Raw genomic sequence first — 23871 nt, 5'->3', positions numbered from 1 at the left:
GCTCAGTGTGATCTCTGTTGCCTAAAATACTAACAGAATGTTGAATTTATTGAAGGATTGAAAATTCAGAGGAGATGCAGCAGAAGGAAGGCTGCCCTTAGGCAAAGTGGCTCCTCCAGAGAGAGAAAGGTACCATGGATGAAATTCCTGTGCTGAGGGCCAGGGTGCAAGGGAATGGAGAATCATTTATTATTATATCATTTTTCAATGAAATAACACAAGGAAATTATTTCTTCCTGATCTGCAGAGCTCTGGTTGACACACTCAGCCTTTGTTTCTGTGGGAAACACAAAGGCACCAGCCATGCCAGGCTCCTTTAAAATTCCCAACAATCTGATAGCCTGCAGAGTTATAGGCTGTAAAACCCCTCAGATTTTATATAACAATGTTTCTATTAAAATAAGGCTAAACATTTTTAGCATGGTATATATTGAATTAACTATATTAACTATAAATGATAACCTTTCACCATTACTATAAATGATAATCTTTGAGTATTTCAGTACTGTATTTCTCTGAAGCAGTTTGGGTAAATGATAACCTTTCATCATTCATTAACCATTCATTAACTATAAATGATAACCTTTAATCATTACTATAAATGATAACCTTTGAGTATTTCAGTACTGTATTTCTCTGAAGCAGTTTGGGTAGATTTAATTTATTTATAATATAATTTATTTATATTTAAATGGTGTAAAACTCGTCAGATTTTATATAACAATGTTTCTATTAAAATAAGGCTAAACATTTTTAGCATGGTATATATTGAATTATTAACTGTAAATGATAACCTTTCATCATTCATTAACTATAAATGATAACCTTTAATCATTACTATAAATGATAACCTTTGAGTATTTCAAGTACTGTATTTCTCTGAAGCAGTTTGGGTAGATTTAATTTATTTATAATATAATTTATTTATATTTAAATGCTGTAAAACCCCTCAGATTTTATATAACAATGTTTCTATTAAAATAAGGCTAAACATTTTTAGCGTGGTATATATTGAATTAACTATATTAACTATAAATGATAACCTTTCATCATTACTATAAATGATAATCTTTGAGTATTTCAGTACTGTATTTCTCTGAAGCAGTTTGGGTAAATGATAACCTTTCATCATTCATTAACCATTCATTAACTATAAATGATAACCTTTAATCATTACTATAAATGATAACCTTTGAGTATTTCAAGTACTGTATTTCTCTGAAGCAGTTTGGGTAGATGTAATTTATTTATAATATAATTTATTTATATTTAAATGCTGTAAAACCCCTCAGATTTTATATAACAATGTTTCTATTAAAATAAGGCTAAACATTTTTAGCATGGTATATATTGAATTATTAACTGTAAATGATAACCTTTCATCATTCATTAACCATTCATTAACTATAAATGATAACCTTTAATCATTGCTATAAATGATAACCATTAAGTATTTCAAGTACTGTATTTCTCTGAAGCAGTTTGGGTAGATGTAATTTATTTATAATATAATTTATTTATATTTAAATGCTGTAAAACCCCTCAGATTTTATATAACAATGTTTCTATTAAAATAAGGCTAAACATTTTTAGCATGGTATATATTGAATTATTAACTGTAAATGATAACCTTTCATCATTCATTAACTATAAATGATAACCTTTAATCATTACTATAAATGATAATCTTTGAGTATTTCAGTACTGTATTTCTCTGAAGCAGTTCGGATAGATGTAATTTATTTATAATATAATTTATTTATATTTAAATGCTGTAAAAGCCCTCAGATTTTATATAACAATGTTTCTATTAAAATAAGGCTAAACATTTTTAGCATGGTATATATTGAATTAACTATATTAACTATAAATGATAACCTTTCACCATTACTATAAATGATAATCTTTGAGTATTTCAGTACTGTATTTCTCTGAAGCAGTTTGGGTAAATGATAACCTTTCATCATTCATTAACCATTCATTAACTATTAAATGATAACCTTTAATCATTACTATAAATGATAACCTTTGAGTATTTCAAGTACTGTATTTCTCTGAAGCAGTTTGGGTAGATTTAATTTATTTATAATATAATTTATTTATATTGAAATGCTGTAAAACCCCTCAGATTTTATATAACAATGTTTCTATTAAAATAAGGCTAAACATTTTTAGCATGGTATATATTGAATTATTCACTATAAATGATAACCTTTCACCATTCATTAACCATTATTAACTATAAATGATAACCTTTAATCATTACTATAAATGATAACCTTTGAGTATTTCAGTACTGTATTTGTCTGAAGCAGTTTGGGTAGATGTAATTTATTTATAATATAATTTATTTCTATTTAAATGCTTCACTGTGCATAATTACTGTATGCAAAGCAGTATTTACACCAATTTGTGCATTGCCTTGCTAGAAGGAAGCACACAAGCAGCCTTGCAGGAAAGGACTGGCCTGTGTTGTGTGTGGAGCTGAGATCCTGCCCAAAGCTCAGGGTAAGAGCCGAGGTTTCAGTGGCAGGGATGGGATTTCTCATCCATCCTTTGCTTTCCCACTTTGGGATGCTGCAGGGATATTTTAGAGTAATTGGTTCATTTTCATTCTCTGGATAAATGAGATCTGCAGAAAGCCTTGGAGGGCGGAGAAGGGAGTCGGGACAAGAACAATTTTTATTTATTATTTTATTATTTTTATTTATTATTTTATTTTTTATTTATTTTTATTTATTATTTTATTTATTTTTATTTATTATTTTATTATTTTATTTATTTTTATTTCTTATTTAAAATAAATAATTTTTTCTGGCAGTTTTTCAGGTGCTGCCACACTGACCTGTCTCGAGCTGCAATCTGATATTTGAGAGTTAACTGAAGGCAGCTCCTGCTGCCATTGTGGGAGGCTGAAGGAATTATTTGGAGCATAGTGGAACCTTTCATTGGGTTGTTCCTTCCCAGGATTAGGTGTTAATTTGCTCCCAGTTTATGTGAGAGGTTTGGTAATACCCTGGCACAGTAACTCAGTGAATCCAGTGCATGGAACTATCAAAAGTCTGCCTGAAATAATGAATATTCTTCAGTGTGTAACCTACCTTAATTTGGTTTTATTCTGTTGTACAAAGTGGGGGTGAGCTGCTTGTGGGAATTCTTTGTGTTTCTGTGAGACACTTTAATTTGGGAATGGCTTAAGGCTGATAAAATAACAGCAATTCTATTTTTTTAAAAATAAACTTCATCTTCAGGCCGCTGGGCCATTGTGATAATGACCTAATTACAAGATATTCTCATCAGTTCCATGCCAATTAGAGATGCTTCATGCTTAAACAGTCTGGAGCTGATGAAACCAAGAAAGGACAAAAATCTCTTCAGCAAACCAAACCTGTGCCTGAGGAACAATGGGAGATTTTCCATTTTCTGCACTTATTAAACCCAGCCCAGATAGGAAACTCCACAGTGGGCAGGCCCAGGTCACTCCTTGCCTCCCTATTTTCCCAAAAGAACCTTTAAAATTTGAGTGATCTCATCAGGAACTTTCACTCCCTCCCTGAATTTATCAGAATCATCAAATCTCTGGTGCAAACCTGAGCTGGAGCCCCAGGGCTCAGGAGAAGCATTCTGGGCTGCAGAATGTCTGAATGTCAGGGTGGCTTTGTCAGCAAGGAGTTTTATGTTGTTTAAACTGAATCTCAGATGCCAGTTGATTGAGGAAAGTTAAAAAATCTGAAAATTAAAAAATAAATGGCTTTATTCAAAGTGGATTCAAGCTCGCTGCTCGATTTGGGAGTAATAACAAGGGGAAAATTATCTGTTGAAAAGTAAATTTTGGACACATTAAAAATTTTAAAGAAGGCCTTCTTCCAAGGGCCATTTACAGCAATAGAAGTCTTTTCAGTGCCTGCAGTGGGTATTGGATCAGGGCCTAAATTCCCATCTTGTAAATGTGGAAAGTTTGCAGCATGGTTGAACAGTACTGTATTGAAAACCATGTGTGTATATAAGTCTTACACCCCACTTTTTAAATTATAGGAATTTTGAGAAAAGCTTGCTACAGTAATAGTGAGCTGCAAATAATCTGGAAACTCTTCAGAAATGGCAATATAAGAAGCAAAGAATCCATTAATAATTGTAAGTGTAAGCTCGAGGCCATTTCAGAAGATGACAATGTGATGTTGGTCATCTCAGATGCTGCAAGTCTTGGTCACCTTAAAGAGACTTTGAAGGTTTATCAGATGCCAGTGAAAGGTAAGTTCTCACTGATCAATTCCAGCTAAAATTTGTCAAGCCCTTTTGCTTTAAATTCAATTAAATACCCACAATTTGCCACCCCTCCCTTGGAGCTTTTGGGTGAGATTTTCCTTCCTCTAATAACACATTTAACAGACACTGAAAGGAGCTCCAGTGTCCCCTGCACTCCCAGATTTGTTGGGCTCTTCCATAAATCCTGATGAAGAATAAAAGAAAAGGGTGATGAGCACAGAATCCACTTCTTGCCAGTTAATCCAGGAATTGGCCACAATTCCCAGTTTAACCTTGGTTAAACAGCACTGCTGATTTGACAGGAAATCACTCCAGCTGTCAGCCCAGGCCTTGTGCACCCCTTTGCTTCTTCAGGTGACAGAGAGCAAAAATAAATTAATTTATTTCACATGTGGGCAATTCTGCTGCCCATGCAGGGTGTGAGGCTGGCACAGTAAATGAGAGGTGATTTTGCCACAAGGTCTGAGCTTTTACCAATCTTTCTGACACTTTGAAATCTGTGAAATGCAACTGACATAATGAATTTCAAAAATCTCTTTTGATTCCTTTATAAACCACTTTTTCTTTCTTTTTGAAAGACCTGAATGGCAGTTTATCTTTAAATGCTCTTTGGAATGAGAAGGAATCTTCTCTGACAAGTTACTTGCAGTGCAGGAGCTGTGTCCTTCACTCCATTTCTCCAAGCCCTCTGATAGGAGCTGAGGTTACTCATTTCAGTAACAAAGTGCAGTCATGGGTAAGTCAGATCACTTTATTTTGTGTAATAAAATTAGAATGGAATGATTTGTACAGGAAATACTAAAATACTATTTTTGTAAACGGTAGAATGGATATTTACTTAGATAAATCATGTAAAATGATCTGATTTCTACCACAGAGATTTGAAATGATAATTGTAACTGAGTTCAGGTCACTGAATATATTTGTCTGTACCTAATTTGCTGCAATGTCTGTGGAATTACATCTGAAAAGGGATGGGAAAATAGCAGCCATCCATGTCTTTCATGAAAGGAAAACCAGAACAAAACATATTTACACAAGTGCTGTAGACTTGAGTTCTCAGACATGTAATTTTATGTTAGTTTTGGCACTAAAAAAGAAGAAGTTAATCAGCCCCTGAAGGATGAACATGGACACGGTTTAATGGAGTCAACAGGAAGAAATTTATTCTAGGTATTGTGTTTCACTGTGAGCAAACTGAATTCTCAATAGGACCCTTTGAAATCTAGATGAGAAAATTCTGGATTTTTCTCATGAAAGTGGAGGGTGGGCTCCATCCTGAGGGGTCTGTGCAGGTAAGCCCAGGGCACTTCTGCATTTTCCTTCATTTATTCCATGGATACAAAGACAGTTGAGCTCAGTGAGAGATTTTTGAGCCTGAACCTTTGCCAAAAGCTGAATATGATCCTCATGTTTTGCCTGTGTGTGTCAGGATCAGCTGCCCAGGCTGTTGGAAATGCAGAGTATGGCAGTGTGGTGATGGACAAGGTTTGTAAGGCATTATTTGCCATGAATTTTGGGATTTCAAACAGCACCACCAAAATTTCGTGGCATTTCCAGCATTCATTTTGTATCAAACATAATGAAATGTTACACTGAGGGAATTGGTGCTGGCAGAATATGAAAATAAAGGGATCCTCTGAGGTAGAATGAGTTGATTTTTTGTTTTGGCTTCTGAACTGTCTTTTTGTGGCTCCTCCATCAGGTGTAAACATGGGATCAGCTGGGTTTAGCTTAAAAATGTAAAACAAACCAGTGTTTTCTTCTCAGCCCACCTGCAGATTGAACTTCTGGGGGTTTTAGCTAAAAATACTCTGTTATAAATAATATATAATAATAATATAAATACTCCAGCAGATTTTCTGAATGAGTCTCTTCCCTTCCCATTCTTCCCCATTATTCTTTCTGTATTCATGAAAAAGAAACCTCAGAACCTTTGGGCCTGGAGGAGGCTGAACCCCCCCAGCTCTGGCACTGGGAGAGCTCAGGCTTTGGGAGAGACACATCTGATAATGCATGGCTTTGTGTCAGGAAAAACAGATCCCAGCATCTTCCTCACCAAACATATCCCATCATCTTCCTCATCAAACATATCCCATCATCTTCCTCATCAAACATATCCCATCATCTTCCTCATCAAACATATCCCATCATCTTCCTCATCAAACATATCCCAGCATCTTCCTCGTCAAACATATCCCATCATCTTCCTCATCAAACATATCCCATCATCTTCCTCATCAAACAAATCCCATCATCTTCCTCGTCAAACAAATCCCAGCATCTTCCTCATAAAACATATCCCATCATCTTCCATATAAAACAAACCCAGCATCTTCCTCATAAAACAAACAAATCCCATCATCTTCCTCACCAAACATATGCCATCATCTTCCTCACCAAACATATCCCATCATCTTCCTCACCAAACATATCCCATCATCTTCCTCACCAAACATATCCCAGCATCTTCCTCACCAAACATATCCCAGCATCTTCCTCATCAAACAGATCCCATCATCTTCCTCAGCAAACAGATCCCATCATCTTCCTCATCAAACAGATCCCAGCATCTTCCTCATCAAACGTATCCCAGCATCTTCCTCACCAAACATATCCCAGCATCTTCCTCATCAAACAGATCCCATCATCTTCCTCATCAAACATATCCCATCATCTTCCTCACCAAACATATCCCATCATCTTCCTCATAAAACAGATCCCAGCATCTTCCTCATCAAACAGATCCCATCATCTTCCTCAGAGCTGGGGAACCATCTCTGCTTTGGGTCTCACCATCCCTAGGGTAACCTGAATGTGGGATTGAGGGGGTGAGGAAGGAAACCACTTTTATTTTATTTTAATTTAATTTAATTTAATTTATTTTATTTTTATTTTATTTTATTTTATTTTATTTTATTTTATTTTATTTTATTTTATTTTATTTTTATTTTATTTCTTTTGTGTGTGCAAATAATGCTATTTATTTACAAAGGTAGGATGGGCTGGGGATGATTGATGCTAGAGGTAAATACAGCTTTAATTTTATCACCTCATACCTTTAAATCCACTGAGTGTTGTTCTTGTAATTGGGAATATATTGATGTGGATGAAGGCACAGAGAATGAGTGCAAGGAGCTGAAAATGATGATTTATGATGTGCTACCATTTCCCAGAGCAGACCCAGATGCATTCAAGTGCAGAAGCTGTGGTTCAGTCAATCTTAGCTCCCAGTTCTGTGCTCCTGAATCCCAGCTCCTGCTGGTGCTGAGCAGTGTATTTGTGGAGATAAAATCAACATTTGAGTTGTAATGATGATACCAGCCTGTGGTAAATCCTGTTCATGGCCACGAGCTGTCCTGTGGCATCTCCCACTGCTGACTGGAAATCAAGCACAGTTGGTTCTGCAAGGCAAGGGATTGTTCATTTAATAGAAATCACATTGCTCCAGCAAAGCAAGCTTAAAACAGAACCCCTGCATTTAAGAGCTGTTATTTACTCTAGATTGGGTCACTCTTTAAAGAGGCAACGCTGTATTTTCAGAACTTAAAATTAAGGTGGGATTAACAAATTGCATCTTGTACATTTTTAAAACCTTTTTTATCAATTATTTCTATTGAAAATGATTTTTTTTTAAATTTACTGCTGCATTTCTACAAATTCAATCACATCCTGTGTTCCCCGCTGACCTAGAAACCTCCATTAACACCAACACAGTGGCATATAAATTATTATTATTTTTTTGAACTGCTTAAAACACCCTAAGTAATTATATACACCCTAAGTAATTGCATTTTTTAGTCCCCTAAATAATTGTATATTCCTTTTTGGGAATGGAATTGTGTTGTGAAATGGAATAAAAGGCAGTGCTTTGGAATTAGAATATTTTGGTAGCACAAATGTGGGGGTGCTTTAAGATGTAGCTCAGCTAATGTACTAAATCATCCTTCAATTGTTAAAAGGCAACCAAAACCCACAATTAAGGAGTAATTGCATTTTTTTAGGACCCTAAATAATTGTATACTCCTTTTTGGGAATAGAATTGTGTTGTGAAATGGGTAAATGTAGGAGTGCTTTAAGATGTGGCTTAGCTCATGCACTAAATCATCCTTCCTATGTTAAAAGGCGACTGAAACCCACAATTAAAATTTTAAACTTATTAAGGAGCAATTGTATTTTTCAGTCCCCTAAATAATTGTACATTCCTTTTTGGGAATAGAATTGTGTTGTGAAATGGAATAGCAGGCAGTACTTTGGAATTAGAATATTTTGGTAGCACAAGCTTTAAGATGTAGCTCAGCTAATGCACTAAATCATCCTTGATATGTTAAAAGGCGACTGAAACCCACAATTAAAATTTTAAACGTATTAAGGAATAATTGTATTTTCCTTTTTGGGAATAGAATTATATTATAAAATGGATTAGAAGGCAGTGCTTTGGAATTAGAATATTTTGGTAGCACAAATGTAGGGGTGCTTTAAGATGTAGCTCAGCTAATGTACTAAATCATCCTTCAATTGTTAAAAGGCAACCAAAACCCACAATTAAGGAGTAATTGCATTTTTTTAGGACCCTAAATAATTGTATACTCCTTTTTGGGAATAGAATTGTGTTGTGAAATGGGTAAATGTAGGAGTGCTTTAAGATGTGGCTTAGCTCATGTACTAAATCATCCTTCCTATGTTAAAAGGCGAACGAAACCCACAATTAAAATTTTAAACTTATTAAGGAGCAATTGTATTTTTCAGTCCCCTAAATAATTGTACATTCCTTTTTGGGAATAGAATTGTGTTGTGAAATGGAATAGCAGGCAGTACTTTGGAATTAGAATATTTGGTAGCACAAGCTTTAAGATGTAGCTCAGCTAACGCACTAAATCATCCTTCATATGTTAAAAGGCGACTGAAACCCACAATTAAAATTTTAAACGTATTAAGGAATAATTGTATTTTCCTTTTTGGGAATAGAATTATATTATAAAATGGAATAGAAGGCAGTTCTTTGGAATTAGAATCTTTTGGTAGCACGAATGTAGGGGTGCTTTAAGATGTAGCTTAGCTAATGTACTAAATCATCCTTCATGTGTTAAAAGGCAACTGAAACCCACAATTAAGGAGTAATTGTATTTTTTAGTCCCCTAAATAATTATCTATTCCTTTTTGAGAATAGAATTGTGTTGTGAAATGGAATAGAAGGCATTATTTGGAATTAGAATATTAGAATATAGAATTAGAATATTTGGTAGCACAAGCTTTAAGATGTAGCTTAGCTAATGTACTAAATCATCCTTGATATGCTAAAAGGCGACCGAAACCCACAATTAACATTTTAAACTTATTAAGGAGTTGTTGCTATCACTGATTAGACAGTCAGCTGTTGAGACAGTAGCTTTTATATAACAGGATATTGTTTTGTTCAGCACGTTACCACATTTGGCAAACTTTTATCTTAATGCGCCTATGGGGAATTGCAGTGTGACCTCAATCTCAGTAAAGCCTCGGTAAAGAGGGGCTGGAGCAGAGCTGGCGGGAGGTGCCAGGGCCCTGGCCCAGACTGTATATTTGTTATCACATGTTAATCAGATTCATCATTCTGTTTAATAAAGATTTCAGCTGCCACGCGAATGCATAATCGGCTATGTCTGAGTGCCCGTCTTTTGTCTCGAGCAGATTGCTCCAACTGTATTAAGCATCATTAGACAAAAATGACGACCTTATTAATTTGTCCTTTCTGTGTTTTCCAGCAGATTGGGCCTCATTATTATGCAAACACAGTACACAGAGCGGCACCAGAAGTAGCTCATTAATGTTTCTTTCCCCTTAGTACGTAACAGATTATTATTGTGAAGTGTGCATGAAATAATTGCTAATTATGTGCCTTAAATTGTACAGTGATTGTCCGTCTCGGGGTTTTTCACCAGGTTTAGAGCATTGGGGAAGGCCAGCAGAAGCTACAGGTTAACAGTGCTGGAGCCACTAAAGGGGAAGGGAATCACAAAACATGCATTTTATCACACGTTTTCCTGCCTGGAAGGAGTAATTAGGACAGCTCTGGATTGCTTTGTAGTTACCTCTCACTCCTCTGCTTATTGTAAAAGAAATGACTCCCAGCTGGCAAATAATTTAATAGATCTGTCTGCCCATGAAGGGATGCAGGGGAGTTTGAACCGTGGGCTTTTGGTAAAAATCCAGTAGATTGTGCAGTGGTGCAGCTTGAGCTGGTGTGGATCCCTCATTTCCACACCACTAAAATCTGCATTTCCAAACCCTGCTCCTTCCACCATCCATTTTCCCGGACTCCCCATTCAGTGTAACTCTCCTTAAAATTTGTAAGCATTTCAGAAATGACATGTCAGGCTTTGGCATGGCTCTGCAGTTTGACAACTTTGTGCTAAGTGTGTAATTGGTTTAAGCTGGGAGTGCCTGCCCCTGATCCATGGCACAGCCCCTGTAATCTGCTGCCACCGGAGCTGATAAGACTTGGCCACGGCCAAAGTTTTTGCAGCGCTCGAAATAAAATCCTGATCCATTAAGGGTTTGCATGGATTTAGCTTTATAAGCTGGTTTAGAAATTGTGAGTGGTCAGATCTTGGATCCAGGCTTTGTTGTCGCAAAGATGCCACGAAAAGCATGACATCAGCTGGGGTTTCCTGATGCTGGGCTTGTTGACAATCTGAATTAAATGTGGCTATTTCCCAGTTCTTTATTCTGTATGAGCACTGAAACAGGTATCCTGGAGGGTTAGAAAAGAACATGGATCTAACATTAATTCCATTAAATAATTGTAGTGGCTGCATTTGTTGATGTTGCATAGTTGCCTATGCTGATACCACCAGTTAAATGTGATGGTGGCTTCATACAATTTAATTTAAAATAAATGGAGCCTATGAGCTGTAAATATTATTTAAGCATTTCACACAGATCATTACTGAGTATTTCTGAAGCACAGACCGATATTACACTTCCAAAAAATCAAAATTAAATCATTGTGTGGAAACCAGATTCACTTTACTGCACCGTTCATTGTTGGGTGCATGGACTGACTTGATAAATCACAAAAAAATTGAAAATAGTTGCAGAATAAGTATTTACTTGCATTATTTGAAATGAATAGATTGCTACTAATGTAGAGGTTCTGCAACCATGATCATCATTTTCTTTCTGAATTTCCAGTGATGCTGTTGCACACTGATGTTTGTCTGTATTGTGAAATCAGGCTGCAAAGGACTCATGTCCACGTTTCCTTTGGACAATTTTCCTTTTCCTTCACAATTTGCATCTTCCTGTTCTTTTTCTGCTCTGTGTTTTGCTACTTTAACTGATCTGTTTGTTACCAATTTTAATTAATTTAAATAGAACGCTTTTTTTTTTATTGTGTGTTCTATTTCACACGTGGGCTATGACCCACACATCAACTCCTGAGCACTTGCTGTTGAGAATTTCCAAGAAATAATGTTCTGATGGCCAGGGAATATTGGAACTCACCTGATTCTGTGTCAATGGATTAAATATTTTCCATGAGTCTGGCTTTCCCCTTCTGGTGGTGTGCATCCAGAGATGACCTTGGAAAAGGTTTTTCATGTTGCTGCTTTCTGCTGGTGCCAGAATCGTTTGTCTCCCAGGAATTATCTGTCTGAATTGCTTTCCTTGAGCTTGACTCTGAATCTGTTTCTTTTCACTCAGCCAAAATGTGTTTGTTCCTCCTGTCTCAGTCAGTAGATCCTCGCTGGGATCAGTGCTGTTTTCAACTCTCTGGGAATATTGTTTGCTGAAGGTTTATTAAAGAAGAGAAAATGGATTTATAACTCTGGGAAGAAGCTGAAGAGTGTTTTAGTGAACGTCTCTGTGTGTGTTTGCAAAATCTGCCATGTGTTTATCTTGCACTGCTCACTGGGAAGGCTCAGAGCTCTGAGGTGTCAGGGACTGAATATTTTATTCTTTCATTCCTTGAGGGCTATATTTAACTGAAATTAAATCCTATTGAGTGAGAAATAAATGTCAGCCTCTCAATCCTGTCCTGCAGTTATCAGTGCTCCTCCCTGCTCCTGCCTCCCAGAAAAAGCCTGAAATCTAAATTAGCAGAATTGTTTGAATTCCACTACATTGAAATTTGCTTTAAAATATGAATAATTTATTTAAATATTCTTAAGGAGAGATTTCAAAATACAGGGACAAACCTGGTATTGGGCTGGTGCAGTGTGTGTGAATAACAAAGTCTGAGACACAGCACTGTGATTTATTGTCTGCCTGCTGCTGAGAATCAAGTGATCTTTCAGCAGGCAAGGCCAGTGCTCACTGAAGCTCTGAGTGGCACAATGCCATCATTTCACTTGTGCAAAAAGAAAGTTTGGCTTCAATCAACTGAGGCAGGTTTGCAGGTGGAGCTGGTTTGGAGGGAGGGGAGCTGGGGAGGCTCTGCCCTTTCCCTTCAGGGCAGCTCCTGCAGGAACTGCCCTGCAAAATGCACCTCTGGCATGGTTTGGATTGGAAATATTGCCATTTCTGTGGGATTATTTTTATACTGGCTGATATCAGGCCTCTGACTCATGGTACAATCCCACAAATGGTTTTTATCACTAAAATGAGATCTGGGCTGCGAAGACGCAGCAAAGAGTGCACTGATAGCTGATGCTTCAAAGCCATGGAAAGTGGCCAGTAGCAGCTGCTGAAATTCCAGCTTCAGCATTCCAATTGTTGTATATTCCAGTGAGCAGCCATTGTTGCTGCAGGGTTTGGTGGTGATTGTGGCAGGCCCGGGCTGCAGCTGCCACTGACCCCTCCAGCGGCCCAACAAAACCTCCCTTTGTTACCGCTCTGGGAAACGGCCTGGCCATTGTGGGGCTGAGCTCAAACCAGCACTGCAGGGAAATGAAAAGCTCCACAATTCACTGACAGGAGTCTAAATGTCTGTATTAATGATTGTATTCAGGGCTTTTTAAAAATTGTACTTTGGGATCTCGTTACGTAATTAAAATCGAGGTGAAGTTAAAGTATCTAAACTCATCATAAATTTAATAGACTGAACTCTCCCTTTCTATAAATTTCTGTGCTGTTATAAAATGTAAATCTCCAATCAAGGTAAGACCATTTGTAATTTAACTTTTAGTCTCAAAGTGAGTGTGCTTTCAAGTAGTTGGACAGCAGCTTTACTAAGTGATAGCCATTTTTCACACTTTGGGAGCCAAGTGGCTGTAGCAGAATAAAAGAATTAGATTTGTTGCAGATGTTTCCTAACTCTGATACCTCTGGGTTCTGTGAGCCTTTCCTCTTTGCAAGGAAATTAGAATAAAATTGATTTATATAACGTGAATGTGGTATTCTAGATTTCCATAATTAAACTCCACACAGCCTGTGGTATGCAGGGCTACTCCCTGTAGTAGTTCAGTCTGGCTTCTCACTGTAGGAATTCTGCTTTGAGAGCTTTTCTACTTCTTAAATTGCAACCATACAGCAATAATGTAAGGTAGGGGGGGTGAAAAGACAATTACCACCATTCTTCCATATGTAATTTGTATATGGTATTGGTTATTTTTATTGTTGGAGTTCATAGTTTCTTCCTCTTGATGGAATACAAACATTTGGCCAAATTCTTTCCCAGAAGTAAGTGAAGCCAAACATAAATTTGGTTCTTTCTCCTCTCTGAATGGCTTGAAATAATAATAATAATAAAAAAGAATTGGCCAAGATTTGAAATTTCCCTGTTGTTTATAGAGAGATGTGTGGCTGTACAAAGATTGAGCCTTGTCTTTCTTCAGGGGAGGAACAAGGCTATCAGATACAGCAATACCTCAGCACATTTGAATTCCCATAAATCCTACGTGACTCCGAGCAGATTGGAGCTCTCTGTCCTACAGTTTGGAGGTAAAAAAAAACCTCTGTAAGTTCAGCCTGTGCTCATTAGGTGCTGTGAAATGGTCAGGGTAAATTTAAATAATCTGCATTATTTCTGAACAGGGGACTGGGTCACTCTTCTGCCATCTTCATGCTTCTGTGGGTTATTTTTAAAGCATAATAATTTTTAATATTGGATGTTTTCCTTCTAATTGATCTAGAATCTTCCATGGATATGCAAGACCTCTCATATTTTTTCTTTGTTAACACAATATAGAGAATGGTGGCTGTAGCTTAAGATAAAAGTAAAGAACTGTTCTTGGGCACTTTTGACATCAAACTTTTCTATTTTATAAACCTCAGCTGCAGTTCACACTTGTGGAAACTCTAAGTGTCCCTCTTATTTTTAACAGCAGCCCAGGGTATGGTTGAAAGAGGCATATTTCCATTTTGGCTTTTGTTTGAGCAGCTTCCAAAACATCATTCTATTTTTTTTTTTTTTTTATTTTAGAAAATTTGCCAAGTCTAGCTCAGATTAAGTTTCTCTGTTAGATTTGTTCTTTTAAGCATCTGGATCAGAAATCCTATCCCATACTCTGTAGTAATGAAACATTTGGAAATCATCGGAGAAATCTCAGTAAGCCACCATAGTCCTGTGCATTCTTTCTGAAGTAAGAAATATGTTTGCAGAGTAGTTTGGGGTGGGGTTTTGGAGTCAATGTTATTTTGTTTGAACCACCCCACCAAGAGCTTGCACCTCATTCCCCTGGGGCACAAGCAGGTGTTGTTATCTCTTAAATGATTGCCATCTCTTTTATCAGTGCGCAGCACTGAGATGCAGATCGATTCCATGCCAAATTTTAACATTCTCTGATATTTATGGGTGGGAAAATAAATAAATAAAGGTTGTTTTTATTGTAACTCATAAAGCCACAAGCTGGGGAATGATTTGGTTGGGGTTTTTCTGATGCATTGTGCTATTTATGCTTTTTAAAAGATGAATCCAGGGTGGAAGTTCATCAAGGCAGCTAAACCCCCTGTTTTACTGGTTCCAAATGAATCATTAGAGTTTATAGTAATAGAGAAAATGATTTTCTCATGTCATAAATGGCAGAGCCATTGTACAGAGTTGCTCTGCTCATGCTGCAGTGTGAGTATAACTTTTATTGAAGAGAAACAGATCTGGACTGCAGGGGTACAGAGCTGGCACATCCTCTTCATTAGCCTGGGTCTGGCCATTGAATGGAGCCCTCAGAAGGGATGGGGAGAGGAAGATGAGGCACTTGGGGAATTTGGAAAGGGATATGTGTGTTTTGCATTACTTTTTAGGCAAATGTATTTATTCACTGCAAAGGATTAGTGCTGTAGCCAAAACACTGCTTGCATTCCCCCACAGTCTGCTGTCCACATGATGCACTGGGATTAGGAGCCAGCCTTTGTTTTGGGTGGTTTGGGAAGTGCAGATGTCTGACTGTTAATGAGTAGTTCTTGAACTTTTTTTGAATTGATTTCCCAACTATTTTGTTGCTTTGAAAGTCATGCAAAGCCAGGAGAGAGCTGCCATGAATAGAAGCAGAATGTTGCTTTTCTCACAGGCAGATTTCAGCTCTCAGCTGATAAAACAGACCCCAAATATAAACCACTTGTTGCTTTGGGTTTTGTTATGAATGTCACCTTCAGGGAATGAGTCAGAGCCAATGTTCTCTTCAAGAGAGTGGAATTTTTACTCCTGTTGTCTTTTAAACTTGTGTTATCTAGTGCACTTTGTTCTGTGGTGTCTCTTGTAAAATTTCTTCCCTCACAGTTTGTACTGCAGCCATTATTTTGGAAATATTTAGCCTGGCTGGAAAGACACTGGACAGTTATCAAAGGGGGCAAGTCAGAGACACTTATCAATAATCCAGATTTGTCCTTCACCTCCAGGTTTGTTCAGCTGCATTCAGGGAAATCACATTTGTTTGACATTGGCTGCCATAAACCTTTAGCCCACTGCTGTGTGGGATCACCTTGCGTTTATACAATATTTAATCTGGGTGTGTGTGAATAATCAGATTTCTCTGTGGGATGTGCCTCAGGCTCATGGATCCAGCCCTGGCCCTGGCTCTGGGGCATTTTGTGCACCAAGGGTTCCTTTCCTGCCCTCCAAGGCTGGCCTGGCCTGCCTGGGCCTTGGCTTTAAGGGCTGATCCTGGCACCTTTCTGTGTCACCCCACATCACTCATTTTTCTTGTTTCCCCTACATTTCGGGCCCGTTTGCTCCAGTGTGGATGTGCTGGTGTTGATGGAGGAGAAAGTGGCCAGGGTGGAGGTGCAGGACGTGGGGAGCAGGACAAGGCAGATGGCTGCTCTGCTAATGGGGCTTCTCCATTTGGTCTCACAGGGAGAGGGACCTTTCCATTGTCACCATTGCTCAAAGCTCATTGATTTTTCATTCCAGCAGGATTTGTTTGCTTTTGAACCACTGCTGTGCTTTTATCATTAGATGCTGAACCTTTCACTGGGCTGCACATTTCACTAGTTTTTTGATACTTGCTCGTTTAGGATTCCAGCACAGAACTTCCTCCTTCCCCCTTTGCATTGAGAACACTCCTTAGATTCTAAATAAACCAGGCCCAGTCATTCTTTTTTATTGTTTGAAATAATCTAAAAGCAATATGATCTATATTCCACTACAAAATATTTAAATAAAATTTTATCAGAACACTTTTGCTTTCTAATTCTATATGTTATAATATATTGGGGTTGTTTCTCTAAAAAATTAATTTTAAAAAGCATTTTCCTAATTTAAACACAACAAAACCCACAAAAGATACTCTGGATGAAAGGTCAGCTGTGTTCTGCAGCATTATTCAAGGTCTTCATCCTCTTCTGAAGGAGACTGGGGTGAAATGCCTGGAGATCAAGGTTGCAAAGCTGCACAAAGTTTTCTGAAGCTGTGCTTAAGCAGGACCAGCTGCACTCTTGTATTGCCTCTTTTTTAATTAGTTGAACCCACTTCCTCCACTCTTTACTTCCTTATGGGCTGGGTCTGGAAAACATGAAGATAAGGATGAAATAGAGATCCATGTTTACTTCAGCATTTGGCTTTATAGCCCCAAATAATGTAACTAACTTTTCTCCTTTATTTATCATCTTATTAGTAATATTTTTAGAATAAGCTGAATCCCTGTCCTTCAAAGCTTTGTTTTCTGCAGTTCCAGTTGTGCCAGCTGGCTCTGGGCATCAGCCAAGCTCTCCTTTAGAGCCCTTGCTGTATTTTGCAGCTGCTATTTCAGTGTTAGCACAGCCCTGCTCCTCTCACGGCCTTCCCAAGCCGTTCTCTGCTGTCTTTGCTTGGATTGCTCCTCATTAAGATGCTCTTGCTTTTCCTTTTGGCAGAAGCTGGGAATGTCAGCCTTTAGAGCCCATTTGTCATCACTGAGCTGGAGGCTGACTCTCCCTTGATGACTCTGTTTCAGTGACACAAATCTCAGCTCTGCTGGGTTTAAATTGTCACAATTTAATCTGCAGCAGAGCCCTGGGAAGGTGCTTTGGAAAGGAGCTGGGGCAGGGATGTCCTGAGTGCACAAAAACACAAATACCAATTGTTGTGATGCTTCATGGTATGCTAAAGAAAAACTGCAAGGTGGCATTTAAAAGGCAATTTCTTCCTCTGTGCACTCCACATTAAACCATAAATACCATTCTAGACCTAAAATTCAAAACACAGCCTGAGTCTACCTGTGTTCTCTGGCTTTTGGATCTACTCATGATTTAGAAATTATTTAGCATTTTCTATGCCATACTTGGAGAATTCTAAAAGCTTGTGGTGTTTGAGGTTTTAGGATTCCCTTAAATCAGCCCTGGTGTGGATCAGTGTGTGCCCAAGGCCCTGATCCCATCCCATGGAGGGACAAATTGTTGAAATGCTCTCCAAGAGCTGCTTCCTAAACTCCAGCAGTGTGTGTGTCCATCAGGGAGAATCATGGGGATGCCTGTGCAGGATTTTGGGCTTTTGGATAAAAAATTTTTGATTAACAAAAGGTAACTGGGGTAGAACAGGGTTTGAATGAGTAACAGGTTTGCAAACAAATGGAGAAATTTCTGCTTATCTTGTCCCAAATTAGATTAAAAGGCCTCTTCTAGAACTGAGTGATAAGAATTTATGGGAATCTCTGGTTCCATACTAATATTTTTTAGGTATAAAAGAGGAAATATGCCTGATGATATTAATTTGCTGTTAACTAATATAGTACAACATCAGTAAGTGGCAGTTAATCTATCAAACTCGTGCCATGACATCTTACTTGTTGTTTTAATATGTTTTAAGCATGAAATGTGTTTTTCAGGTATGTTTTACATTTGCACCAGGTAATGGAAAGTACAATATATTATGTGCTTGTGCCCCTGAGGAAACTTTTAAACAGAAATAATTGAATGCAATAAATCAGGCCCTGCTCTGCCCTTTGCATCTCTGAGCCCACACTTGCAGGGAGCCGTGTTGGGGTGACAGGAGAACAGAGCTGCTGCCCTGGCCCTGCCCGTATTGGCTCTGTGTTCCAAGAGTGAAGAATAAAAGGAGAGAGAAAATGAAACCATTTCTTCAATAAGTGACTTCTTTCTTTCCCAAGATTTAGGGTCTTATTACAGATTGCTATTACCATTGGTAGTAAGCCTATAGTTTTTCAAGTAATTAGGAACATCCACAAGCTAATAAATCTGCCCTGAAATTTTCATTTGCTTGTGGACATTGTATGAGTTTGTATTTAACTGTGTCTCTGCAAGGATGATTTATCAGGTGTTTATTCTCCAGAGGTTTCCTGTAGGCACTGCTGAGATGATTTGATGCTCAGTAGGTTCCATACCTGAAATGCTGAGATGATTATTCCTGGTTGCTGTAGGATTTGTTTACTCCCTTATCAGACGCTAATCTGAAAGATTTCCTTGTCTTGGGAATGTGCAACTTGGTTTAGTTGCTGCTTAGCAAGCAGGAAAATCTCCTAAGTCACCTCTCCCAGCATCTGGTGCAGCACCCTGTAGTGAATAAAACTCAAAACCGGGGAATATTGCCCTCTTTTTTTGTAAATTCAATATCTCACTTGATCATTTCGTGGCCGTTTGGGCTGGCTTTCTCTAAAGGAGTTTTGCTGCTTTAGAGGTGGAGATGTGAACGCTTCCAAGGGTATCTCAATGGCAGAGTTTTAGACAGGAGGAATGGTGTGGATTAGAAATAATCCAGCAGAAAGAAATGCAGCCCAGGCTTGCAGCCCTGGCTGCTCAGCTCTCTCCCCACCCAGGTGTTTGTTTTGCAGGAGGAGATGCTGAGAGAGGAACTTCACCCCAGCCCAGTGTGGTTCCAGTGCCAGGCTTTGTTATCACTGGTGCCACACAATTATTGATCTCAGCACCACAATGCTCTGCTGGGCCCTGTGTAAACATTGAAAACACTCTCAGTGGGGCTGGCACCTCCCCTGCGCTTTTATCTTTAAGAACTGCAGCTCTAGAAATGAGCTGTAAAAAAGCAGCTTTTATTCTGACAATAATATAGAATGAAAAATCAAAATTATTTCTCAAAGTATCACTGTGGATTTAAAGCTGGTTTGGAATCTTCTCCTTTGTAGAGATCTGTTAAAAAAAAACCAACAAAAACAACTCAGCTTAAGACCTACTTAGCTTAGAATTCAAAATATTACCAGCAGACTAAGGCATGGTAGCTGAAACCAATTGCAAACAGATGGGATTTTCTTATTCTGATTGGCCATATGTTGCCAGAGGAAAAAAATGGAAAAATCCAGACAAAACATAACTCATCTAAAGGAAATGACCTTGATAGCTCTTGACTACTCTATGGATTTTTTTAGAGCTAACACATAGAATATTTCAGATATTCTCTAAGGATGGCAGTGTTGGTAAAATAAGGGGTGGGGTGCTTGGTGAGGGGGTTCAGAGGGGAAATACAGCAATGGGGGAAAACCCAAAAAATCAAAATCCTGCCCAAAATCCTGTCTGTCTGTGCCACAGCCACAGGTGTCATCACAAAGCACAGAACTGGTGCAAGCCTGAGATGAATCATTGCAGGCTGCTCTCCTGGGCATTCCTGCATGGAAATGAATAATAACTGCAAGGGGCTGAACAATGTAAATCACACTTGCACTTGGAAAACCTCTTAAAATACAAATGTGCTCTATTTCTAATAGACTGGGAAGTTTATGGCTTTAAAATGTGCAGCTTTATGTGGCTAACTTCAAGAATAGTTCATACTCACTTACTTTTTGGACCTCAAATTCCCATATACACAGCAATTATTTGTAATTGTTAAAGACCTAAAAATTGCTGTGGCTATAGAGAAATGTCCATTAAACACTTGTAAAGGCACATGGATTTAAATTCTTGTATTATCTGTTGTATCTTTTATCTATAGGGTGTCTAAATCCATTAGCACTTGTCTGATTTGTCTGTAGATAGGATTTCTATATATTTTATGATTTATTTATAAATGTGTACAAATCACACAGTTGCCCAGCGTTCCCAGATAGGATTTCTATATATTTTATGATTTATTTATAAATGTGTACAAATCGCACAGGTGCCCAGCGTTCCCATATTTCCCATTCTGCATTATTTCTCTGTCATCTCTAGAGCTGCACCCACAGAATGTTTTTTAATTGCATTACACATTTGAAACTTGCCATAGGACAAACTCCATCCCTTGGCAAATCCATTTGGGCTGGAGCTGAAACTCCTTCCCCAGCCTGGAGAGCTGATTGCACCTTGGGGAGCACCTGCAGGGGCTTTGGGGGGATTAAAAGCACAACATGCAAAGAAAATTGACAGTAAAACTTTCACTGGTGTTTGCCTGAGCTCATGTAAATACGATACTGATGAAGTGTGAGCAAATCCCTGGTTAAAAACTTCAACTGCTTTCCCCTACAAGTTGGGGATTATTCTGGAGGGGTATTATGCATGCAGAAAGTAATTGAGTATTTCTCCCAGTGGAGGTTTAGATGTGGTGTTCAGGGGGTTCTGCTTAGTTTAAATTCTATTAAAAATATGTTTAAGTTACATTAAAAATATGTTATAGTAACATTGAATGCATTGTTGAAAGTATCAATGAGCTTCATAGTTCAGTTCATCATTTTGTTCTTAACATGTCCAATTTTGCCCCCTTGATATAACTGGTAGTTGTCTAAAAATACCTCTAAAAATGTTCATTATGATTAAGATCATTTCAAGAAGGTTTCTTAAGCAGTTTAAAGCAGTTTCTACAGAAATAATTGAAATAATCTTCCCATTTTCCAAATCAAACCCTTCTGGTTTGGGGCAAACTTTGTAAATTTTATATTTTCATTGCTCTTTTAAAAAAGATAAAATAGGAGAAGTGACTCACCTAAGTTATCTCATTTGAAAATTGATGTATTGATGAAAATCAATATATAGATTTTAAAAATGTCTTAATATGTAGAAGTTATAATAATTTAATACAAACTTCAGCAAATAGAATAAGGGAGCCCAGGAAATGCCATTTTTTCTGGGATTAGGTTTAAAAGGTTTATGTCTTTCTAGTGTGTATTGGTCTCTACCTGAATGATAAATGTAAGGAGTGTATGTAGATATTTTTAAAAGGAGAATAAGAGAAAATTCTGGTGTTAACTTTAAAAAGGAAAACTTTAAGGTAACTTTAAAAAGGAAAACCCTGTGATCTCTTGGAGTTACATAAAACTTTAGACATGTTTAGAATTTGCTGTACTTGTGGTGTGTGCAGTCTGATGCACGAGCATGGAGTGGTTTGGAAGCAAAAATCAATTTGTTTGCACAATGCACAGAAGCCAAAATTTGGAAAAGAATCCATCAAGCCCAGAAATCACTGAAGAGAGACATTCTGGTTTGGGGTGAGCTCAGATATAACAAAACCATCTTGGTCAGACCATCTTGGTCAGGTTCTTTGTCAGGTTTTTAAGGTTTTGTCACCTTAAAGGCCTCCCTGGAAGGGGCTCCAGGGCTGCTCCTGGGCTGGGAGGGTTTGAGGGCAGCCCTGAAGGTTCCTCTGCTCCCTGCCGGGTGCAGGCTGGGCCCAGAGCAGCTCCTGCCCAGGGAGGGAGCCAGAAAGGTTTGGTGTTGAAAGGTCTGGGAGGAGACAGCTCTGGGAACAATGCAGAGTTCAGTTCAGTGCAAACCTTGAGAGCAGCAGGAGCAGCTGCTGAAAGACAAGGGAGGGCAGCCCTTTGTTGTTGCTAACCTCTCTTCTCTGGAGCTGTCACAGTGAGAAATAATATATTCAAAATAAGAATTGCATAGGTATCAAATCCTGATCAGCCTGAGCTCCTGTGGCCAGACCCTGCCTTCCTAGAGGCACACAGCAATGAAATGCTAAAATGATAAAATGCTAAATATTTATCTCTAAATATATGTCATGGTTTGAGCCTGGCACAGAGCCAGTGCCCCCATGAAAATGCCCTCACCCTGGTGTCTGCTGTGAGATGTGACCAGGAATAAGCAAAGCAGGCTCCAGCTTAAACATAAAGAACACTTTATTACCTAAACTACAGGAAAATAGGGGCACCAGGAAAATAGGATACTGACACCAGGTGTCAGTATCAAACTCCGAACATCCATTGGTTTGACCACAGCATCCCAGAATTCCCACTCCTTCCTGGTCAAACCACCACAATATACCTCATCTGGCTGGAGGTGCCTTCTGGTTACAGGCAGACCTTGTGGAGGTGAAATACCTGAAAAAAACCAGCAAAGAAAATGTCCTAAAAATGACATTTTTATCACTGCTGCCTCAGTTCCAAAAGAATCATTGGAACCTTGATTACATTTGATTGCTTTGTTTGAAAATAATAATTAAAAAAAAAAAGATTTCTAATGAGGTAAAAAAAGAATGAGCTCAGCAGTGAATGAGAAGTGTTTGATGTACATGAAAGTCTCTTGGTACTTTTCCTGCATTGTTGGATTGAATTGTGACTCCTTGGAGCAGGCTGGGACATGTGCCTTGTGCTAAATGGATTCCAAAAGCAATTAGAAATACTCATGGAAGAGAGCTCTGCAACAAGAATTGATTTCATTATTCCAAGCAGTGAAAACAAGAAATTAATAGGGAATAAACACCCCAGCAGCTCTGGAAATCCATAACTGGAATCTGGGCTAGGAGTCATTAGAATTGTCCTGAGTTTTTTCTCTTCCTGGCCACTCTCTGAAGAAAGGTCTTGTGCATTCAGGTGGCTGTCAGGTCTGGCCCAAAGCAGTTTTATTCAGCTTGCAGGGCCCTTGGGGGACCCCCAGTGCGAGCAGGATTCCCCTCAGAGCAGCTCGCTTGGGGGTTTGTCCGGTCCCAAACCTCTGGAGGAAGGTGGAGATTTCCCTCCTCTCTGGGCTTTGCACTGCTCCGTTGTTCCCTCAGAGAGAACTTTTTGTTTGGTTTCCTGCAGTGCAGTGACGATTGCTCATGCTGGAACCCTGAGCACTCCTTGCTCGGGGGCCCTGGGGGTGCCAGGGGGGCCCTGGGGGTGCCAGGGGGTGCTCAGGGCCCTGGGGGTGCCAGGGGGTGCTCAGGGGCCCTGGGGGTGCCAAGAAGAGGCTCAAGGGCCCTGGGGGTGCCAAGGGGGCCCTGGGGGTACCAAGGGGTGCTCAGGAGCCCTGGGGGTGCCAGGGGGGCTCTGGGGGTGCCAGGGGGGGCTCAGGGGCCCTGGGGGTGCCAGGGGGGGCTCAAGGGCCCTGGGGGTGCCAAGGGGGCCCTGGGGGTGCCAGGGAGTGCTCAGGGGCCCAGGGAGTGCTCAGGGGCCCTGGGGGTGC

General features: G+C 38.9%; 1 protein-coding gene across 1 annotated transcript in view; it reads left to right on the top strand.

The window, feature by feature from the left end:
• LOC102062210 (uncharacterized) overlaps nucleotides 1–23871 on the top strand; it is a 53874-nt gene that overhangs the window by 1209 nt on the left and 28794 nt on the right. The window contains exons 2-5 of the mRNA XM_074557307.1: nucleotides 37–129; nucleotides 2430–2508; nucleotides 4036–4251; nucleotides 4845–5002. Coding sequence (XP_074413408.1) covers nucleotides 37–129; nucleotides 2430–2508; nucleotides 4036–4251; nucleotides 4845–5002 — 546 coding nt within the window. The remainder of the gene's footprint in view (nucleotides 1–36; nucleotides 130–2429; nucleotides 2509–4035; nucleotides 4252–4844; nucleotides 5003–23871) is intronic.

The sequence above is a fragment of the Zonotrichia albicollis genome, chromosome 22 (assembly GCF_047830755.1).
Source record: "Zonotrichia albicollis isolate bZonAlb1 chromosome 22, bZonAlb1.hap1, whole genome shotgun sequence".
Lineage (NCBI taxonomy): Eukaryota > Metazoa > Chordata > Aves > Passeriformes > Passerellidae > Zonotrichia > Zonotrichia albicollis.
Note: the sequence above shows the minus strand (reverse complement) of the source record. Positions and strands in the feature narration are given on the sequence as shown.